Below are 18719 nucleotides of genomic sequence, written 5' to 3' on the forward strand. Positions count from 1 at the left end.
TCAGGCCGGGGGGAGGGGGGGGGGGCTTTTGAGGCCCGCGCTGACTTTGGACGCTTATTATTTTTTCAAGATTTAACCAAACGCTGCCAAACTTTGCGCGTTTATCTAAAATTTATCTCGCAATAATTTGGTAGGATTAGTTATTGATCACCATGGCAACGTCATTTTGACAGGCTTGTTTTCCCAAATTTGAATTTTTCGTGTTTCTATTTAATAATGATAATCTGGAATGTCTTCAAGATTGCATTATTACTTAATGACATAATGGTCTCAATTTATAAAAATATATTTCGCACAATACAAAAAAGTATTGCCTTTTCGCAATAGCCTTTTCGCAATACTTAATAAAGGCGGGGTTTTACCTGAAGACCAATTTTTCCAACGCTTTAGGTGGCTGACGCATTTCAGTATTTTCCAGCCCTAACACTTTAATGGAACAGTATACAACTCCTAATCAGGTAACTACTATTGTCAAGAAAATGATCACAACTCATTGACCAATGATTAGGTATTTGTTTCATACCATTACTGTAATAGCAACTGGTGAAGAATAGTAGTACTGACCCAAAGTATAAGGGCTGGAAAACACTGAAAACCATTTCAGCCGCGTTTCAAGGAATCCAAAAAAGCTTTACTTATCCCATATATATTTGTTTTGCAGTATTTTGTTAATTTTTGGACGATTTTGGGGGATGTCTGGGAGGCGATAGTTTTTCTCAAAGGATTAGTAAAATTTAGACAAATAAGAAATATTGGAGATTTAATGTGATTTTAAAATTTGAATTTGAAGTTAAAAATTGGTGGACGGACACCAAACAGTCTCCTGACAACCCGGAGTGCTCTTGCGAGGGGGTCAACTGTTTGGAGGTGTTTCCATTCTTTTCTTCAATCCCTTCTTTAAATCTCTTAAAGTTCCATTCAAATTCAGGTAGAACCCCACCTTAAGTTTTGTTCTTGTGAGAAAACATGGCTTTTAATTCTCCCTCCCTTTCCATCTCTTTAGCCTTTCACCCCCACCTGTCCCTTCCTTTCTACTCTCATTCATTTAATGTTTGTTTACATTTCCTAACCAATTCAGTATCGTACTAATCTGTGCCAAGCAATCAGATAATAACAGAAATTTGCCTTAATTTTGATCTCCCATACCAAGACCTTAGAGTATAAACCGCTAATAAAACAAAACACACTTGATAATAATTATCTGAGGTTATACACCTTGCAGTATTAACGTACTAACGAACTTGATAACAAACCCCATGTCGTACTAAGGATTTTTACTGATCAACATAGAAAATAAGCTCACAATGGTTTGTTCCCAAGACGTTTTTTACTGTACAGAGGGTCTGTATATTGACCTGTAACTTGTATACCGTATTGAAAAATTCAGAACGAACCGACTTCTGCCCGCTACCATGATATCATGTTGAAAAATTAGCTCGTTCGAAACCGTAGCAAAATCGACAGACAATATACAGCCGTTTACTGGCAGTCTTTGAAAATCCTGAATTTCGTCAAAATGAGCCAAAATAAAGTTTTAAAATTTCCTTTATCAATATGGTTCTTATCTTTTTATTCAATTCTATGAACTACTTTTATGCAATACTGTCCACAAAGATTTCAATTTCCTCAAAGTTTCGGGACAAATGGATACAAAATATTTCGTGCAGAATGTAATTTGATTAAGCGAATGTTTTCACGTCTATAAATACTTCAAGCAGTGAATGAAAAACCGTTTTGTTTTCATCGATGAGAAACACTTTCAAATAGTTAATGCATAAAAAATAACAATCAGATCAGAATACAATAATTATTAATGTAAGGTCTCGCTATTATGTCTCGGCAGAGATACTTCTTTTTTGCAAGTTCAAATGTATGCAAATTTCTTGTGAAATGTAATTCGATTCCATTGTCTTGTTTACAAACTCTTTCTTAAAAAAGTTGTATTTTCGTGAATAAAACCTATTGGCCTGTTTTGTTTTCCTGATCATGTTTGTCTGTGATTTTACAAAACATGTGGTCTTTTTTTTCGGAACTTTAAGTTGTACAAAAATTCCTATTTTGAACACAGATGTCACTTCCGGAATTTCTCATCTAAAATTCAATTGGTATTTAATGATAATTATTCGAAGTTTTCATTTTCAAGTCATCTTTTCATTCGATAGCTTTACTGATCTCGTAAAAAATTCCATTCAAGTTCACACCAATACTGTACATTGCCAATGTTTTGCTGACGTCTTGAGAAGTGTCTTATTACTAACGTCACTAGTCAAATCTAAAATATATCCAAACCAAGTTGTGCAAACATTCTACTCTTTGTGACAGGCGACTTTGACGCCCAACTGTGCGGAAATGAAAATCGACATACTTCTTGCTAAATATATAAAAAATAGTTTTAAAGTGGAGTCCGCCTCAAAAAAAATGTACCGCCAGATCACACTGCTATTTGTAGAAACCAGCAAAGCGTCTAGTTTCAAAGTTTCCCGCAAAAACATTGCGTGACATGAATGACGTTACCCGTTTTATTTACAAAAATAGCGTCAACTTGTCAAAGCAACTACAGTTTCACAATGGTGATTATTAGTACTGTACCCCTTAAGCTTTTTCCTCTGTCCTCCCGCCGAAGCAAAGAAGAGAACCAGATTGCAAATTAGCCCAAAAGTCGACCCAGTGTTCCTACAACGATTTACTGTCAAAACTGAAATGAAACCGATTGGCCCAGGCTATCCCCGTCATTTTTAGCCGACAGGAGACTATCGTCTAGGACGACCAAAGGGTGAATTATAAATCGGCCACGCCCGATTAATAAGGTACCTGGTCTACCCCTTTCCTGTGGCCTCGAATCGTACGTCGACGATTCAAAACTATACCTATCCTTTCCTATGCCTGACATTGAAGAAGAAGCAATGCAGAAACTTCAGCAAGATCTACATGAAGTTGCAACGTGGTGCTGTGAGAACGATTTATTAATAAATCCAGATAAAACCAAATTTTTACTCATTGGTACCAGGCAGTTGATGGGCAGACTTGAATCCACTCCATCAGTCTCTTTTTTGGGCAAGCGCCTTTATCCTGCAGCATCTGCCATGGATTTGGGTGTGTCCCTATACCCCAACCTTACTTACAACAACCACATCTCCAGAGTTGTATCTTCATGTTATTCTAAGCTTTGTCAGATAAACAGAGTAAGATCAAGCTTCGATGCTAAGACCTTGGAAATGCTCATTAAGTCTCTAGTTTTTAGCAAGATGCTATATTGCTCGACTGTTTGGGCAAACACGCCATCCTCGAACAACTCGTCAACTCAAGGAAGTACGACCACGTGACTCTACTTCTCCGTCAGCTAAACTGGGTGCCTTTAAAAGAACAACTAGCCTTTAGAGATTTAGTATTAATGTACAAATGTCTAAATAATTTAGCACCCAGTTATTTAAGCAAAAAGTTTTGTAAAAGGTCTGATGTTCATGGACGAAAAACCCGCCAACACCAGAGCTTGCAAATTCCACTGTTCAGGAGCGCAGCAGGCCAAAAAACATTTACATACAGAACTAGCCGTAAACCTATGGAATAGCCTTGATATTAAAATCAAGAACGCTAAATCTCTGTACTCTTTTAAATCAAAGCTTAGGGATCATCTTCTTTTAAACTTTTAATCATTATTTTATTTAGTTTTCAATTTTATTTGTAAATATTAGTGTTAAGTAGATTTATTTTTTATTGTAAATAGTTTCTGAAAAGCCCTATGGGGAGATTACTATTAAAGTTCTTATCTTATCTGATGTTTTTTAGGCCCTTTCGCCAAATACAAAATATGTCATATACCGTAAATGATCTAGGCGTTATTTCACTTTAGAAAATAGCACAAAGTAAATACGTGCGCTGATTGGTTAAAAATTGTGTTTCTATAACTCGATGGAGACACAGACAGTTGTCGTAGACACGGCAATCAATATTCACGGCGCTGAAATAAGCAATGCAAAAATAACAACTAAGAATTGTGCCAAATTTTAATGTCACAGCTGACAAAAACCAGGTTAAGACTAAACAAATATTTGCACACTTGAAAACAAGCGAGTAAGATGTTTACAGAGCCCGCTACACATTCGAAAATTGTCTGTGAAAGAAATTATCGAAGCGGCTGACCTTTCAAAGAAGTTTATGAATTGGCGCAACTTCACTCCATTCTAGGCTTTGTAGCACTTCAAAACTATTCACAGCTCTTCAAAATGACAAGTTATTCGTCCAGAATGCCGAGTCAAACTTCTTTTAACAGAAAAATAATGCACTTTCACCTCCAAGGTTCGAGTCGCTCGATCGGCAGTGTCGATCGTCAAACCATTCGGTAAGTTCGATGAAGCGAAATAAAACCACAATTCTTGACTCCTTCCAGTGCTGGACTTCAGTTAAATCATCGGCTTAGTTATTTCTCATAATTACGTTAACTTTGGGGCCTGTTTTCTTTGTTTCTTTGGCAAAAAAACGGTGAATTTTAGCCTTGAAGCAAATGTTGAACAGTTGATTTATTTCTGTTCATCGACTCCCTTACTATGATTGGTTGATTATGTTCATGACGTGAAACCGCGAGGTGAAGAGAATCTACGTTTTGATGTTAAATAAAGCGCTAAATATTACTTTGATGTGCGTTATTTTCTTTGTGCTGTTTTCTAAAAGAAATAGAAAACATGTTTTCCGTGTTTCTATCGAGTTATAGAAACACTCGTGAAAGTTTGGGAGAACTCGAAAAAGCTGTGGAAACACTCGTCTATCGACTCGTGTTCCCACAGCATTTCTCGTTCTCCCAAACTTCCACTCGTGTTTCTATAGCTCGATAGAAACACGGAACATGTTTTCTATTTCTTAATTAACTGTAACGTCAACGAAACAAATAAGACACGAAGTTTACTCGTGGAGTTAGACAGAAAACAGTTTGTGAGTAGGAGACTCATATGTTCTGCGCTAATGCAAAGCCTGGAGATGTCGTTCATGGTTCGGTATCGATATTTTCATTGACATCGGGGTCAACCATGATGATATCGTTGGCCTCTTCGATGTTCGAATCAAGCAAGAAACTAAACAAATTGCGTGATTTTTCTCTATGGAACGTTGGCTTGGCTTTCGAGGCGGTTCTTGGAGTGGGTGTCTATTAGACACGGGTCGTTTATTAGAGGGGGCGTCTAGAACAAACTTCACACCTCAGGGGGAGCGTTTATTAGATTCGAGGCGTTTATTTGAGAGTGGTAGTATATTAGATCATTTATGGTAGTAGCACTAGCGGGCTCAACCATAGCATCGCTGAGATCACATTGACCCGACATGTTACTTCCAGCCATCAATACTATGTATGAAATCAGCAGTATTGTATTCCAATTTTCCCTGACTTTTCTTCAGAACGTCAGTTTTCCCTGAATCAAAATAAAATTCCCTGACCTCGAAGAATTTTATTTTTCCTGACCATTTACTTTCCTGTGGCAACCCTGTAGTAGGCACTTTGTTGAACGACAGGAATGCACGCTGTGATCTGGTGTCAGGGACATGTTTGACAGCATGTTGAGTTTGAGTACATGTTGGTCAGGACTATCTACCAAACATGTCGTGTCAACACACATCAACATGTGCATTATTTCAAGTGAAAATTTTCCAGTTTTACCAAAAACAATACACAACAGATGGTATTTTCGGCACACTACGCATGACGTAGGGGAAGAAAACACCACCTCAGAATGCATTATTTTCCCAAAGAATAATAAAACTGTTATAGTGTACATACAAAGAACCTTAAACGTGCATCATATGATTTGATGGCAGCACAAATGATCTTGTTACTAGTTGGAAATGATACAACGTTTTTATTAATCATTGTAACTAGATGTACTTATCTGTAGGAAATTGAGTTACAAATTACTTAATAACATTACTGGTCTTTTGACAGTAGTCTAGGTATATTACAGACGAAAGCTTTTAAGAATGGGGCCAAAAAGTGAACAGGTTATCTGTGATAATTGATGCAAGGCCAATGCAGTCTCTAATCAATCTTAGCACTCAAGGCATTTAATACCACATTTCATTTGTAATACTTTACACAAGACTTGATGCATTAATCAGCTAATATTACTTATACAATATTTAAATTAAATCTACTTTTACCTTGCAATGTTTACTGAATTTGATTCTATTTTATTCACACAGCAGCAACTTTCATTCAGAGCTGTTACTCCGTTATTTAAAAAAATATGGCCAAATAGAAATTAAAACCGTGCCCAGTTAATGGCAGGCCCAGGTTATTACTGTAGAGTTTATTAGACTAGTTTGCATTCTTGTGACAGCATTGACTGCACTCAGCAGCCTGCATGGATGGCACAAGGTACTATAACTGACCAGTGTAATCAAATCAAACTTCTCACTTGTGGTTGGTTCCCTTACTGTATAGTGTCTACTGATAGGAAACCACTGTGATTTGGAATTTAAAATGACTCGTCTTGATTAATTGGAAATAAAAAGAACTTCACATCATAAATCTTGGCCTAGTTATGCTCATTATCAAATGAGCCTTGCATTTCACTTTGCTAATTGCTTGCCCCATTGCTCCATGAATTGTACTCTACTCCACTCCACTCCACTATTACCATTACTTATTACACTGCATTAAAGTTCTTAATGAAAAATTAGTCATATACAAATTGAAATGCCGTCATATTATTTTTAACTGGACTAATGTTTGCAAAACTACAACCTTTACATTCTAACTACGTTGTTGTACAAATTATTACATGTTATATTCCGTAGCATTACTCTTGTGCAAAGCCTTCCGTTTCTTCAATTGCAAAGGTTAACTTTTCAACTAACTGTTCATAGCTCTTATATGGTGGAAGATCCAGGCGGTTAAAACTGAAAGATGAAACAAACAAGTCATGAGATGTTGAGCAAGCCTGCTGACGCTGGCATAATCAAACACTGGTAAATAATATGACAACTCTTGTTGCCATGGCAGAGACAGTAAACCGAATTATGTACAGGTTTTGACTCGAATAATAAGATTGCCGTGAAACCGGCGATTACTGGGCGTCAAAAGTTACAGTCATAGGACTGAACATCCACAAAGCTAAAAAATGAAGTTACTTGTCTGTGGTACAAAAGCTGGAGGGGGAAGTGAAAAAACTACTTAACATACCAAGTATGGCTTCGTGGAAGCCAGGTTTCCTTGCCAACCTTCTCAATGCAAAACTTTTGTGGTCCATTACTCCCTGTAAAGACACACGAGACTACATCACTACACTTAACTACAGTAAAGCACACAGCTAGCTATACATTGTTAACACTCGATGTACGCCCAGGTAAATGGATCTCTGGAGGCAAGCGGGTATTGAAAAATTGTGAGCCAAAACAACACTAGATTGGGATCAAGAATTTCTTACTGTCAGAGCTCCCATGTAGGTTCGCCTAACTAGCACTCCAGCTAGCCTAGTACAATGGTTAGCTTTCATTTGCAGGTAAGGATTCTATAATTAACATGTTACATTATATAGAGTTGCTTTATTGTGACTTAGTGGCTCACTAGTCAACTGTCAAAGGTAGGTGCTGTCTTTATATATATGTTAATGCCATAATGCATTCATAAAGTAATAAGTGAACAAAAGTAATAATGGGGTGAAAATTAGTAGAGGACAAAACGTCAAGGTTCACAGTCATGGCAAAAGCTAAAATTTTCTGTTTGGTTTCCACAGAACTAAATCGAGGTCTTTTATACTGGAAAAGCCCTGTTATATGTGAGATACCTGAAACTGTTCCACAATTAAAGTTTGTACAAGGTAAAAAAAATAAAGATACAAACCCATGAGCTCAGCAAATCCCCCTACAGGAAGACGACATGTGCCTGTTACAAACTGTAACAATCGAGTTCTCTTCTCATTGTCAAAGGAACGTACAGCCTGAAAGAAATAAACATCTCTATTGTGCCATGCTCAAGTAATTATTATTTATTTTAATAATTTGTGTACAAGTGTACAGAGGCAAAAACACGGGAGACATGCACACACATCCTGATTTTCAGGTAGAGGAATGCTCTATCCCAAGCTTGCTTCCATGTCTCTTCGTAGAATTGTATATTATTTTTGATCTTCTCTCTATGTCAAGGATTTTAGTCTATTACCCAGTAACCATTTGTTTTCCTGGGTGGAGAGAGGCAATGTTCACAGACAGGGCTTTAACTTTGATACCCTGGATTCAAAAGCCGGCATTCTGATCTTAGTCAATTCTCCTTGAAGACGTGGGTCAAAAGCCTCACGACTGGAGTGTCAGGGACCGCGCAGAGGGAGGGGCTAGGGGGGCTTTAGCCCCCCCCCCCCCACTTTTGTGCAAAAATAAATAAATGAAATTAAACAAAAAATAATAAAAAGAAACAAAGAGCAAAAGGATTGCAAAATAATCGGTAATTCGTTAGGAACAAAAGTTACTGGCAAAGTAAACGCACAGATGTTAACAACAGACATTGTCATAAAAATAATAATACTTTATTTATATAGCGCTCTTTCTATTTCTAACCAATAGCGCTTTACAAGTTAATTACAATTAAAAATTACATATCTATTTAAAAAAAAGTTACAATTTGTATATAATAAAAAGAATAAAAGATCAATAAAAGAATGAGATACACCACAGCGGAGCTCACGACGGGAAGACTGACTTCCATTTACCTTCACGACTTGATGTCGGTCAGACAGATATGATCGGAACCACTCCAAAGCGTTGTGCACGATACCAAACCGTTGTGACACACGATCTAATAGGATACGATGATCAACAGTATCAAATACTACTGAAAGGTCAAGTAGCAGCAGAATTACACAACAGTTGTTATCAATTGCCAGAAGAATATCATCTTGAACTTTGATCATCGCCGTTTCAGTGCTGTGGTACTGTTTATATGCTGACTGATAAAGTTCGTTTAAGTTGTTATCCTCAACGTGTTGACATGTCTAAGCTGCAACAACTTTTTCGACACATTTGGAAATGAAAGCCAGGTTAGAAACTGGGCGAAGGCTGCTAAATTCTTCATAAGGCAGAGTTTGCTTCTTAAGAAGTGGATGCAATGAAGAATTTTTAAGCGATGACGTATAGCTGACGACGTCATCGCTTTATGCAGGCAGCCGACCGGCAGGATCTTTTTGTCTTTTTGTCCTTTTGTCTTTTTGTCGTTTTCGCGCGATCGAACAGAAATCAAGTTTAACTTAACAAGAAATCGCCGCGTAGAACTCAAAAGCAAAATACTCCCGTGCAGTCAGAATGGAACACCACAATGTATAAACGAAAGAGACTAAATTTTATATGATGGCATCTATTAGATTTAATAGACAGAAATTTCAAATTCTTATAAAATACAGGGCCACTGTGAGCATGCAAGAGACCGTTTGACCTTTCTCGCAGCTGAAAAACTAGCTCCCGCGTATCGTGTGTCATTTATCAGAAGTCACACACAATATAACGCAATCTACTGTTGTTCAATTGAGCAAATCTACGAAGAAAATGTATTATTATCGCTTTATGCAGGCAACCGACCGGCAGGATCTTTTTGTCCTTTTGTCCTTTTCGCGCAATCGAACAGAAAACAAGTTTAACTAAACAACAAATCGCCGCGTAGAACTCAAAAGCAAAATACTCCCGTGCAGTCAGTTGGAACACCACAATGTATTAACGAAACAGACTAAATTTTATATGATGGCATCTATAAGATTCAGTAGACAGAAATTTCTAATTCTATAAAATACAGGGCCGCTGTGAGCAAGAGACCGTTTGACACACTACAATATAACGCAATCTACTGTTCTTCAATTGAGCAAATCTACGAAGAAAATGTATTATTATTTTTGCATCCTTGGCCTGTGCATTCATAACTACTGTATTTATTTGAATTCCATCAGATCCTAACTATACTATTTAGACAATCACCAACATTGCTTCTTAGGTTTAAAAAATGTACACTACAATATAATAACAGTCTTAATCATGCACAAGGTGTCGGTTACTTTTATTTACGTTGAGTTTTTGACAAATTCAAAATTATGTTAGACCCTTTGTGAAACGTCATCGCTTCTGCATGCACTGCATGCCGTTTATTAGAGTAGAAGGCACCACTGCGTCAGTTGCAGACACATTGACTATCTTAGTGATGACTGGCAACAAATCAGTGAGACACTCTTTTAGTACTGTTGCTGGAACAGGATCCAGGTCACAGGACTTGCGAACAGATTTACCAATAAGCTTTGCTAACTGTACCTCAGTAACAGGTGTGAACTGACGAAGTAGAACATCCCTTTGTCGTAAGCACGTATCAGGGAAAGGATTCTGCTGTTCCATCCTCTTGCAATCTAGTTCTGTTCTTAATGTGCTTATCTTCTGTTCAAAATAATCGACGAATCAGTTTGCTAGTTCTTCAGAAGAACTACAAGGCGGGTAGAGCTTCTCAGTCCGACCTTTCAGCAACACCTCCAAAGTCCCAAACAGTTCTTTAGGATCAGACGCAAGTTCACTGATAAGCTCTGTGTAGTAGTTCTCCTTAGCCTCACAAATGAGCTTGCGAACAGTTACACACTGCTGTGTGTAGAGTTCTCTGTCTACCGTCAGCCTTGTTTTACGCCATCGGCGCTCTAGTCGTCTCCTAATCACCTTCTGCTTTTGAATCTCTGCGGTGAACCAGGGGGTCACGGGGCGTAAAGTTATGACTTTCTTTCTGATGGGAGCGTGGTCATCAAGTAATGCTGATAGTGTAGTATTCGGGAGTATTATATCGATCAATCAAATCATTTAGGGATGAGTCATCATTTTCCATTAACTTCGAACTCTTGATATCCTTGCGAAAACGAGCAAAGTCCATTCGCTTTGAAAAGGGGGTTCGGCCAACAAAACTTTGCAGCGTACAGCATAATGATCAGATAAAGCAGGATCCACCACTGACGTTTGACATACGATGTTTTCACTGGATCTCGTGATTATCAGATCAAGAGTATGATTCCCCTTATGTGTCGGTTCTTTAATATGCTGAGTGCAATCAAAAGTCTGAAGTAACTGTAGAAATTTAACAGCACTGGCATTGTTTTGATCGTCCACATGAAAGTTGAAATCACCAGCAACCATAATTTGACTCCGTTCGGCCGCTAGGTATTCAAGAAAGGTTCCAAACTCGCTAAAGAACAGTTCGTTAGTAGAGCCGTTTGTCCTTGAAGGTGGTGGTCGATAAACAACAACCACTCTTAGCGATTTAGAATTTGACTCAAGTATGATATCCATGTATTCGAATGACTTAAAGCTCTTTACCAAATTCATCTTTGCTTTTAGCGATTTTTTGCATAGTACTGCAACGCCCCCACCGCGCTTTTCCCTCGAAACACGGCGAAAGACGTAGCCAGTTGGTGCAATATCGCTTATTACAGCTCCATCTGCTTCGCCAGGCAAAAGCCACGTTTCTGTAAAAGCCATGGCATCAATTTTGTTTTCAACAACAAAAATTTTTGTTCTTAATTGATCTTGCGTTCAATAAACAAAATTCAATGGCTTTGCATGGTTTAAATTCTGGAACTAAGGGAGCACGCGGAACGACGACTAGATTTCGATTGTTTCTGATGGGCTGTTGTTTCATAGCTCGTGGATCGCGATGAGTTGTTACTCTCACAGGTATTAGGCGATGATTACAAATGTAGCCGCAGCTATTATTGGTGGCAGATGAATTCAGATAACGAGATTTCCAGGAGTTAGTTCGTGAGTTCTCTGTATCTCCTTGCCATCCAGGATTGAGCTCGACATCACCACACAGTAGCAGAATTTGCCTGTAGCAGTAGAGTTCGAATAATACGCAATTCGAGCGTGCAGGTATTTTTGCTTTAAATTCACACTTTTCACAGATCGGCGCATTTGAATAATAATAATGCAAGTGCCACAGCTCGTTATCCAGCTTGTTGCAGACAACAGTTGCTTGGAATAATCTGCTGCAGGTGTTGCCGCACAGTTCTTTCGTATGCAGATTTCAGTAAATTCATTTACATTTCCAAGCTGGCACTGAAGCAATCCACAGAAAAGTGAAATTGGTCTCGCTATATCAAAGCAATCATCTGATGTAGCCAATGAACCACTTGGAAAGGTGGAATTCGTCGTTATATGTTTTAGCCACAATTCAGAGCAGGAAAAGTCATTTACCAGCCGCAAACTCAGCAAAAGTGTGGAGACCAAGAGAACGTGTCTGGCCATCTTAATGACGTCATATGACTATAAGTGGTGATAATTATTAAATTATTTTTCAATTTTAACCTTGCAGACTAGTACACATGGTACAGGTTTATGTATTTTAACTGGCTTCATTCTGCAAGTAGATCTCTCAGGAAAATGTTTAATTTTGCAACTGGTTAATTTCGATCCGAACTCGTCACTGGGCAAGGCGCATAACGCGATTCCAAAACAAATTGTTCGGTTGTCGAGTCCAGTTAATAATGGTACGATGTTATGCCGCCATTGCTTCCTGGCTTTTCATCACGGTATGCAAACTTGTACTGGTAAATGCAGCAACCAGTGCAGCTGGTAAACCATCGTTTTCTACTGCCCAGAGATTAAAAACATGGCTTCGTTCAACAATAACCCAAGAGCTATTTAGCAAAATGACGATTTTCAACAGTCACAAAGAAAGAACAGACAGACTTTCTCTTCTTGACATAGCAAACGAATTTACAGATTGCAACCGTACCAGAAAAAGAAATGTTGATAACTTTATAGTATCTGGTCCCAGTTGTTCAAAGGGTGGAGAAGGATATCCACCGGATAAATCGCTATCCAGTGGACAACTGTTTAACAAAAAAAAACTTCGCTATCCACTTGGATAGTGATTTATACGGTGGATAGCATTGTCCACAATATAAACAACTGGGGTCAAATGTACAGTAAATATCAGCCACTGTTTAATTACTTCGCCGTTTTTTTTTTTTTATATACCGTTGAGTTCACGGTAGCTCAGGCAAAATCGTTGGATTTCGAAGTTATTTATAGTAATTAAAGGTTGATATCAGTAGTACAACAGTCAACGTTATTTCAAACGAGTGATAGTATTTCGGATAGATATTTCAATCTATCCGCTAGCAACAGCACTGAACGTTTGGGAATTAAAATTTAGTTTGCTGTAGATGAATGCATTTCCCGGCATTTTAGATGTATTAAAATTGAAATTTTGAAGCCTGCGCCCCCTCAAACCTGCAAACCTTCTAGTCCAGAGACAAGGTAGCAAAGTCCTCCTTTTCAAAATATTTACACGGAAATTAATTCAATTTTGTCTCGTGTATGCATTTCTTTCTTTTTCCTTTTCTCACAAAGATACACTTAAGACATCCAAATAATAGGCTTTTAATTGTATCTAAACATTTTAAACTCTCTATCAAATATTGCAATTTTTAGCATGGCTGAAGAAAACCCCCAAGAGTTGTCATAATATAAATTACTGCTTATTGCACAAACCTGCCAGAACCATGTAACTTGTTTACTGTTCCTGGTATAGTGACGATATACAGAGTTAGTCTGCCAGTCATCAACATCAATCTCTTGCATTCCACAAAGCATCAACTAAACAATCCAAAAGATATGATTACTACAACAGCAATATATCACCTCAGGACACTACATAGGAAGTTAATAAATAATCTGACAGTTCTTCTTGTGGAGGATGAGTGACAAAACTGTCAAAGGAATGTGGTATGCTCAACTCTTCGTCATTCTCCTCGCACCACACTCATAATTTCATTGAGTAGACAGCTAATTAAATTATGTTGCCAAAACGCAAGAATAAATGCTAGCCATGTCATGTTATCCACAGGCTATTTAGAATTGAAATTGTGATGAGAAGTCACAAAAAATAATACTGTATACCTCCATTTCCTTCTCATCAAAGTACTGCAACCAGTAAAGAGGCACAACTTCATTGAATCCATCTAAGAAAGCTTTAGTTTGTTCCTCAATTCCACGATTAAACCGCCATTGTGTCATAAGCCTAAACAGATTGCAATATCGACATATGATTATATGATCATTTATGAGCAACAATCATGTCTCGCTAAAAATACCTTTTACACAGCAACCATTACAATGCCACAAAGTTGTGATAAGAAGCCTTGGGCTTTATTTGTTCAGAAGACTTTTGATGGTGTCCTTTTTGAGGAGGAGGGGATTATCAGCTGTATACAAATGTATCTATCTTTTAGAGCTGACTATAATATAAGCACTTGGTATTACAATTTGCATCTGAAATGTAAGGTGCTAATTTCTGGAGGCAAGAGGGCTTATTAACAGTCTTAGTTTTTATTTTCCACAGAACTCGTAACAGACACAGTGTAGTTCCATCGCTCTTTAAAAAGTGCTCGGCATCTATTTTAAAATTAATCATTTCGCATGCAATTCCCTGGAAGATATTATCTATTGAAATAAATCTAATTTATTTAGATATATTTTTTCATGTGAAAGATACAGAGCAAGTGTACACGTGCTGAAATATAAACATAGAAAAGCACAGCATAATATGTCAGCTCTTAAGTGCAAGAAGAGAAGGATATTTATGTGTACTCTCAATTTGTACTGGCATACAACAAGATTAGGAAGCAAGTCGCCTGCAGGAAGTTTAAATCCACACCCCTCCCAAATCAAAAAACCTTCATTGGTTTAGTGCTTCAAAGAACAGATAAGCAAGACACTTACGACAGGTACTCCTCTTTGTTTTCCTCTGTGACCTTGATATTGGCACCATTAGGTTTTAAGTCATGGGATGTAATTTTTCCTAGAAGTTCCATGTCTACTGCAAATTCCATGTCTAAACCACATTCCTCTATATTGTTATCCCTGTGACAAACGGTGATGGAGATAAACACATGCTTAATATCAAGAGCTTTCACCATCACCACATTTACCAAAAAGCTCACTTTACAAACCAAAGAGTTCAAAGACACAGCACAATGATTAAAAGTTGTTAATAATACATACTTAATCCACACTAGGGAATTGTGAAACTCCGGATCAATAGACTCCAAGTCTTTCATAGTTTGTTTTTTATTTAACATTCTTTTGTAAAAAGGAAGTGTGAAGCCTCTGTCGATGAACTTTCCATGATAAAGAGCCTGCAAATAAAAATCCATCAAAATAAAAGCATTTAGATATTACCAGCGTACAGATAATAAACTACAGTGTCACTCAGGGTCAAGAATATTTCTGTGTGAACATACAATAAATGCATTTGTTCTTCAAACTAATTACCGGTATGTGAAAAAACAATTACGATTTGATTGAATCACTGATTGTCTATGCCCTGCAAAAGCTGTGCTCTATATGTCAGGCGCAGATCTAGAAGAAATGGTGACCGATTTCCTAAACAAGCGCCAAAGACGCAAGCTTCTAGGGGGATCAGGGGGAATGCTCTCCCGGAAATTTCTCCCTTTTCCTGGGTTTCTGAGTCATTTAGACAGATATATATAAGTCTGAAAATTCTGGTCACCGATTTCCGTAAAATGATGGAAACCGGTCTGGATCCACACCTGCATGTTGCACAATCAATTTAGGAAGCCCGGGATGAAAGAGAGTTATGACGCCTACCCAGGACTCCTTTGAATATACTCCAAATAGAGTGCATGTCAGTTACATAATACAGTAACAAAGCAGATATAGTGTGGTTTTTGTAAAGCATTTTTAGACTTACCATTGCTATTAAACGTCCAACGAACCTGAAGTACTGTAAATGATCAGGATTCACATACGATGCTACAAAACACAAACAACCAGTTACTAAAGACATCAATTTACCACAATTTGGTGCAGCTGTAGTGCAAGCTTAAGTTATTATTAATTGAAGGGCTCTATGCGCATATGACTGAATGCACCAAGTGAATGAAATTATCCTCAAGGTTACACTTCACAGAATTTTGACTATGAGGAGCATTTGTTTTTACTTCTTCCCTTAAAAGCAAAAAATAAAATTTAAATCTGAGAAATTAATGAATGAATAAAAAAACTGATGAAAAAATGGACTGAACATTATTTTATCATGTCCAGGTAGTGCACACAAATTCAACTCTCTGTTAGAGTGGTTAAATTCAGTGTTGTCAGTACCTGGATTTATTTGAAGGCTGTAGTTGCTCTTGTTTGCATATTCAAACAAACAGTACATTGGATTGAGTACTTCATGAGAAAGAAGAAAGAACCACTCCCTATTGAAGAAGTGAAGAACATTTAGTGTTAATTATTTTGAATTTCACTGCAAATAAAACACCAATGACATTCAAGGTCACATGTGGCTTTGGAAATCCTACCTTGCGACACCACCATAATCCAACCCTTCTTCTCCTTTAAAGATAATGTAAAGCCTTCGACGCAAGTCATGTGGAGCGTATCGCATGACCTGATAGAGACAAGTTATTATTAACGACACATTTACCAAAGATACAGTAAACCTTCAATACTGTTCAAAGTATGTACACAGAGCAACTTAAACATAAATACATGCAGAAATAACAAGATACATGCAATATCAAGGAGGCTCAAAAGGGTTTTGTAGCACATTATTGTTGACTCATAATAACTCAAATCTTCAAGGGGAACCAAACTCAAAGACTCTTGCTGATGTAGGTTAAGTGCAAAGATTTGTAACATGATAATAATACTTAGAACACAGACATGGGTAAATTAATGTCAGTTTATGAGAGCCTTTATGTTAAAAAACCAATAAAAACAGTGTTGCTTTGCAAGGATTCTTTTGCATGAAAGGCTACAAACCTGCTGAAACGAGTCCTCAAATATGTTAGTTCTGTTTACTGTGATTTTAATATGGCTTGGAAGAGAATTGGACTGCAAAAAAAGAAAATTCAGAATGTTTCACAAAATTCAGTTTTATCATCTGGGCAGTTTTCTCTCAGAGAATGGTAAAAAAAAACATTCACACTACCTGACAGAGATGTCTAAATTGTCCAACTTTCCATCTGAAGCTTCTTTCATAAGCGGGACCACCAGCAGCACCTTTAATGCTTTGGAGAAAAACCATATAAAGTTATAGCAGACAATAATCTATAGATTCCTCAGGGAGGGGAAACAGTACACTTTTCAAAGAAATAGTTTGTGTAAAAAGCAACTAATCAGTGTCTAATGCAGCAGTATGTCAGGTCAAAGGTCCAAAAAGCGTTTTTTTTTTAATTATTGTTTGATGACAAGTTATTCCATCTAGGGTAAAATGGGGGCTGTCATCATTACATTGATATGGTAACTCTGATTTGGACAAAACTGAACTCATCTGCAGCTGTAATGTTCAATTGATTTTCTGTCAGATTCTTTATGGTGGCCGGTACACTAATTGGTCAAATTTGAAAGGTATTGTCACTCAAAAACGTAATCAAGCCACCTTAACAACACGTCTGACATCTCAGCATAAAGAAATTTCCTGAACATGAACATGAAATTGATTTTTTATTTTAAAAACATGTATAATCATTCACTGATCCAAGCTGTTTTTCTTACCCAAGAGCAACACCTGTCCTTGGATCACTGAATGTTGTTGTCCGTGTGTTGTGATCCACAAAGTAAGGGATGCCTTCATTTGTGTATCTCATTTCCCAGCCACTAGGGAGTGGTGTGTCAGAACCAACCATACTAACACAAGAAACAAACGTCATCAAACAGTTCTGCAGCAAAAACTCTTATAATTGTGTCCATGGAATATTTTAGTTTAACTTGGAATTATAAGTTCCACCTTAATGGGGGTACTTCTGAACTATCAATTTGTTGCTAAAGTTATAGCACAATAAACACTCATATTTCCAGACTTTCTTCAGAAGTGCTCCATTTTTTCATGTAAACGGTAATTCCATTTGTAGGACAAATTTTTAAAGAAGGCTACCACCGGGCATGTGAAATGGTAACCTGCGATCAGGCTTTCTTTTTACGCGGCGGAGGGAAGGCGAAAAAAGGAAAGCCTGATACAATTATTTGTCAAGTCGTCTGCCACCCCCTAATTAGAATATCTGTCACCACCCCCTAATTAGAATATCTGTCAACGTCGTCGAGAATGTCGGCGATGCCATCAGATAAGCGTGATTAGCACCTTCAAATTATATTTTTTATACTCTCACAAACATGTGTTTGAATTGCCCTTTTTGAACGAGCTGTTCGGATGGTTTTTAAAATTTGTTTTCTGCAAAGGCTGATTTTGTGTAAGGCTCAGGTCAGACATTTCAAGGCCGTAGTTTGCATCACTGGCACGATTGTCTGGCGTCTTTGGTGGTGTGATGTAATACTCTTCGACACCATTGGTGGTAGATCACGCTCTTGCCGAATCCCGTCGGAAGCACCGCCAAACATCTTTTCTTTCACAAACTATTCGTCGAATACACTCCCTTTGTTCGTCTTTAAATGTTTTGTGAACAAAACTCTTGAGGGATTTTCTAAGAGCTAGAAGAACTCGCTTCATTCCGCTCAACACCCGCCATGATAACAATCATCTACGCGCGATATTTTTGGACCGGAAATTAGACTTGAACTCAATTAATCAGGATAAAGTTGTACCTTTTGTTTCCTTCAACCAATCAGAAAAAAAGTCCAGATTCTGGACTTTTTACAGACGACTCGACAAGTAATTGTATCAGGCGTTCATTTTTCCGTTGACCCCTCCGCCGCGAGAAAAATAATGCCTGATCGCAGGTTAGTGAAATGGTGGACATAAATCCACC

The 18719-nt window shown here is 37.7% G+C and overlaps 1 protein-coding gene across 1 annotated transcript in view; it reads right to left on the minus strand.

Annotated features, from left to right (window-relative positions):
* Positions 1–5823: 5823 nt before the first annotated feature.
* Positions 5824–18719, minus strand: part of LOC144650059 (E3 ubiquitin-protein ligase Su(dx)-like) — a 40895-nt gene continuing 27999 nt past the window's right edge. Inside the window, exons 15-27 of the mRNA XM_078509706.1 lie at positions 17512–17643; positions 16946–17024; positions 16777–16848; positions 16314–16402; positions 16114–16211; positions 15704–15765; positions 14995–15128; positions 14713–14853; positions 13891–14011; positions 13483–13587; positions 7826–7922; positions 7166–7238; positions 5824–6882 (exon numbers count right to left, since the gene is read on the minus strand). Coding sequence (XP_078365832.1) covers positions 6783–6882; positions 7166–7238; positions 7826–7922; positions 13483–13587; positions 13891–14011; positions 14713–14853; positions 14995–15128; positions 15704–15765; positions 16114–16211; positions 16314–16402; positions 16777–16848; positions 16946–17024; positions 17512–17643 — 1303 coding nt within the window. The 3' untranslated portion in view covers positions 5824–6782. The remainder of the gene's footprint in view (positions 6883–7165; positions 7239–7825; positions 7923–13482; positions 13588–13890; positions 14012–14712; positions 14854–14994; positions 15129–15703; positions 15766–16113; positions 16212–16313; positions 16403–16776; positions 16849–16945; positions 17025–17511; positions 17644–18719) is intronic.

This window comes from Oculina patagonica, chromosome 4 (genome assembly GCF_052425735.1).
Source record: "Oculina patagonica isolate OP01 chromosome 4, crgOcupat, whole genome shotgun sequence".
Lineage (NCBI taxonomy): Eukaryota > Metazoa > Cnidaria > Anthozoa > Scleractinia > Oculinidae > Oculina > Oculina patagonica.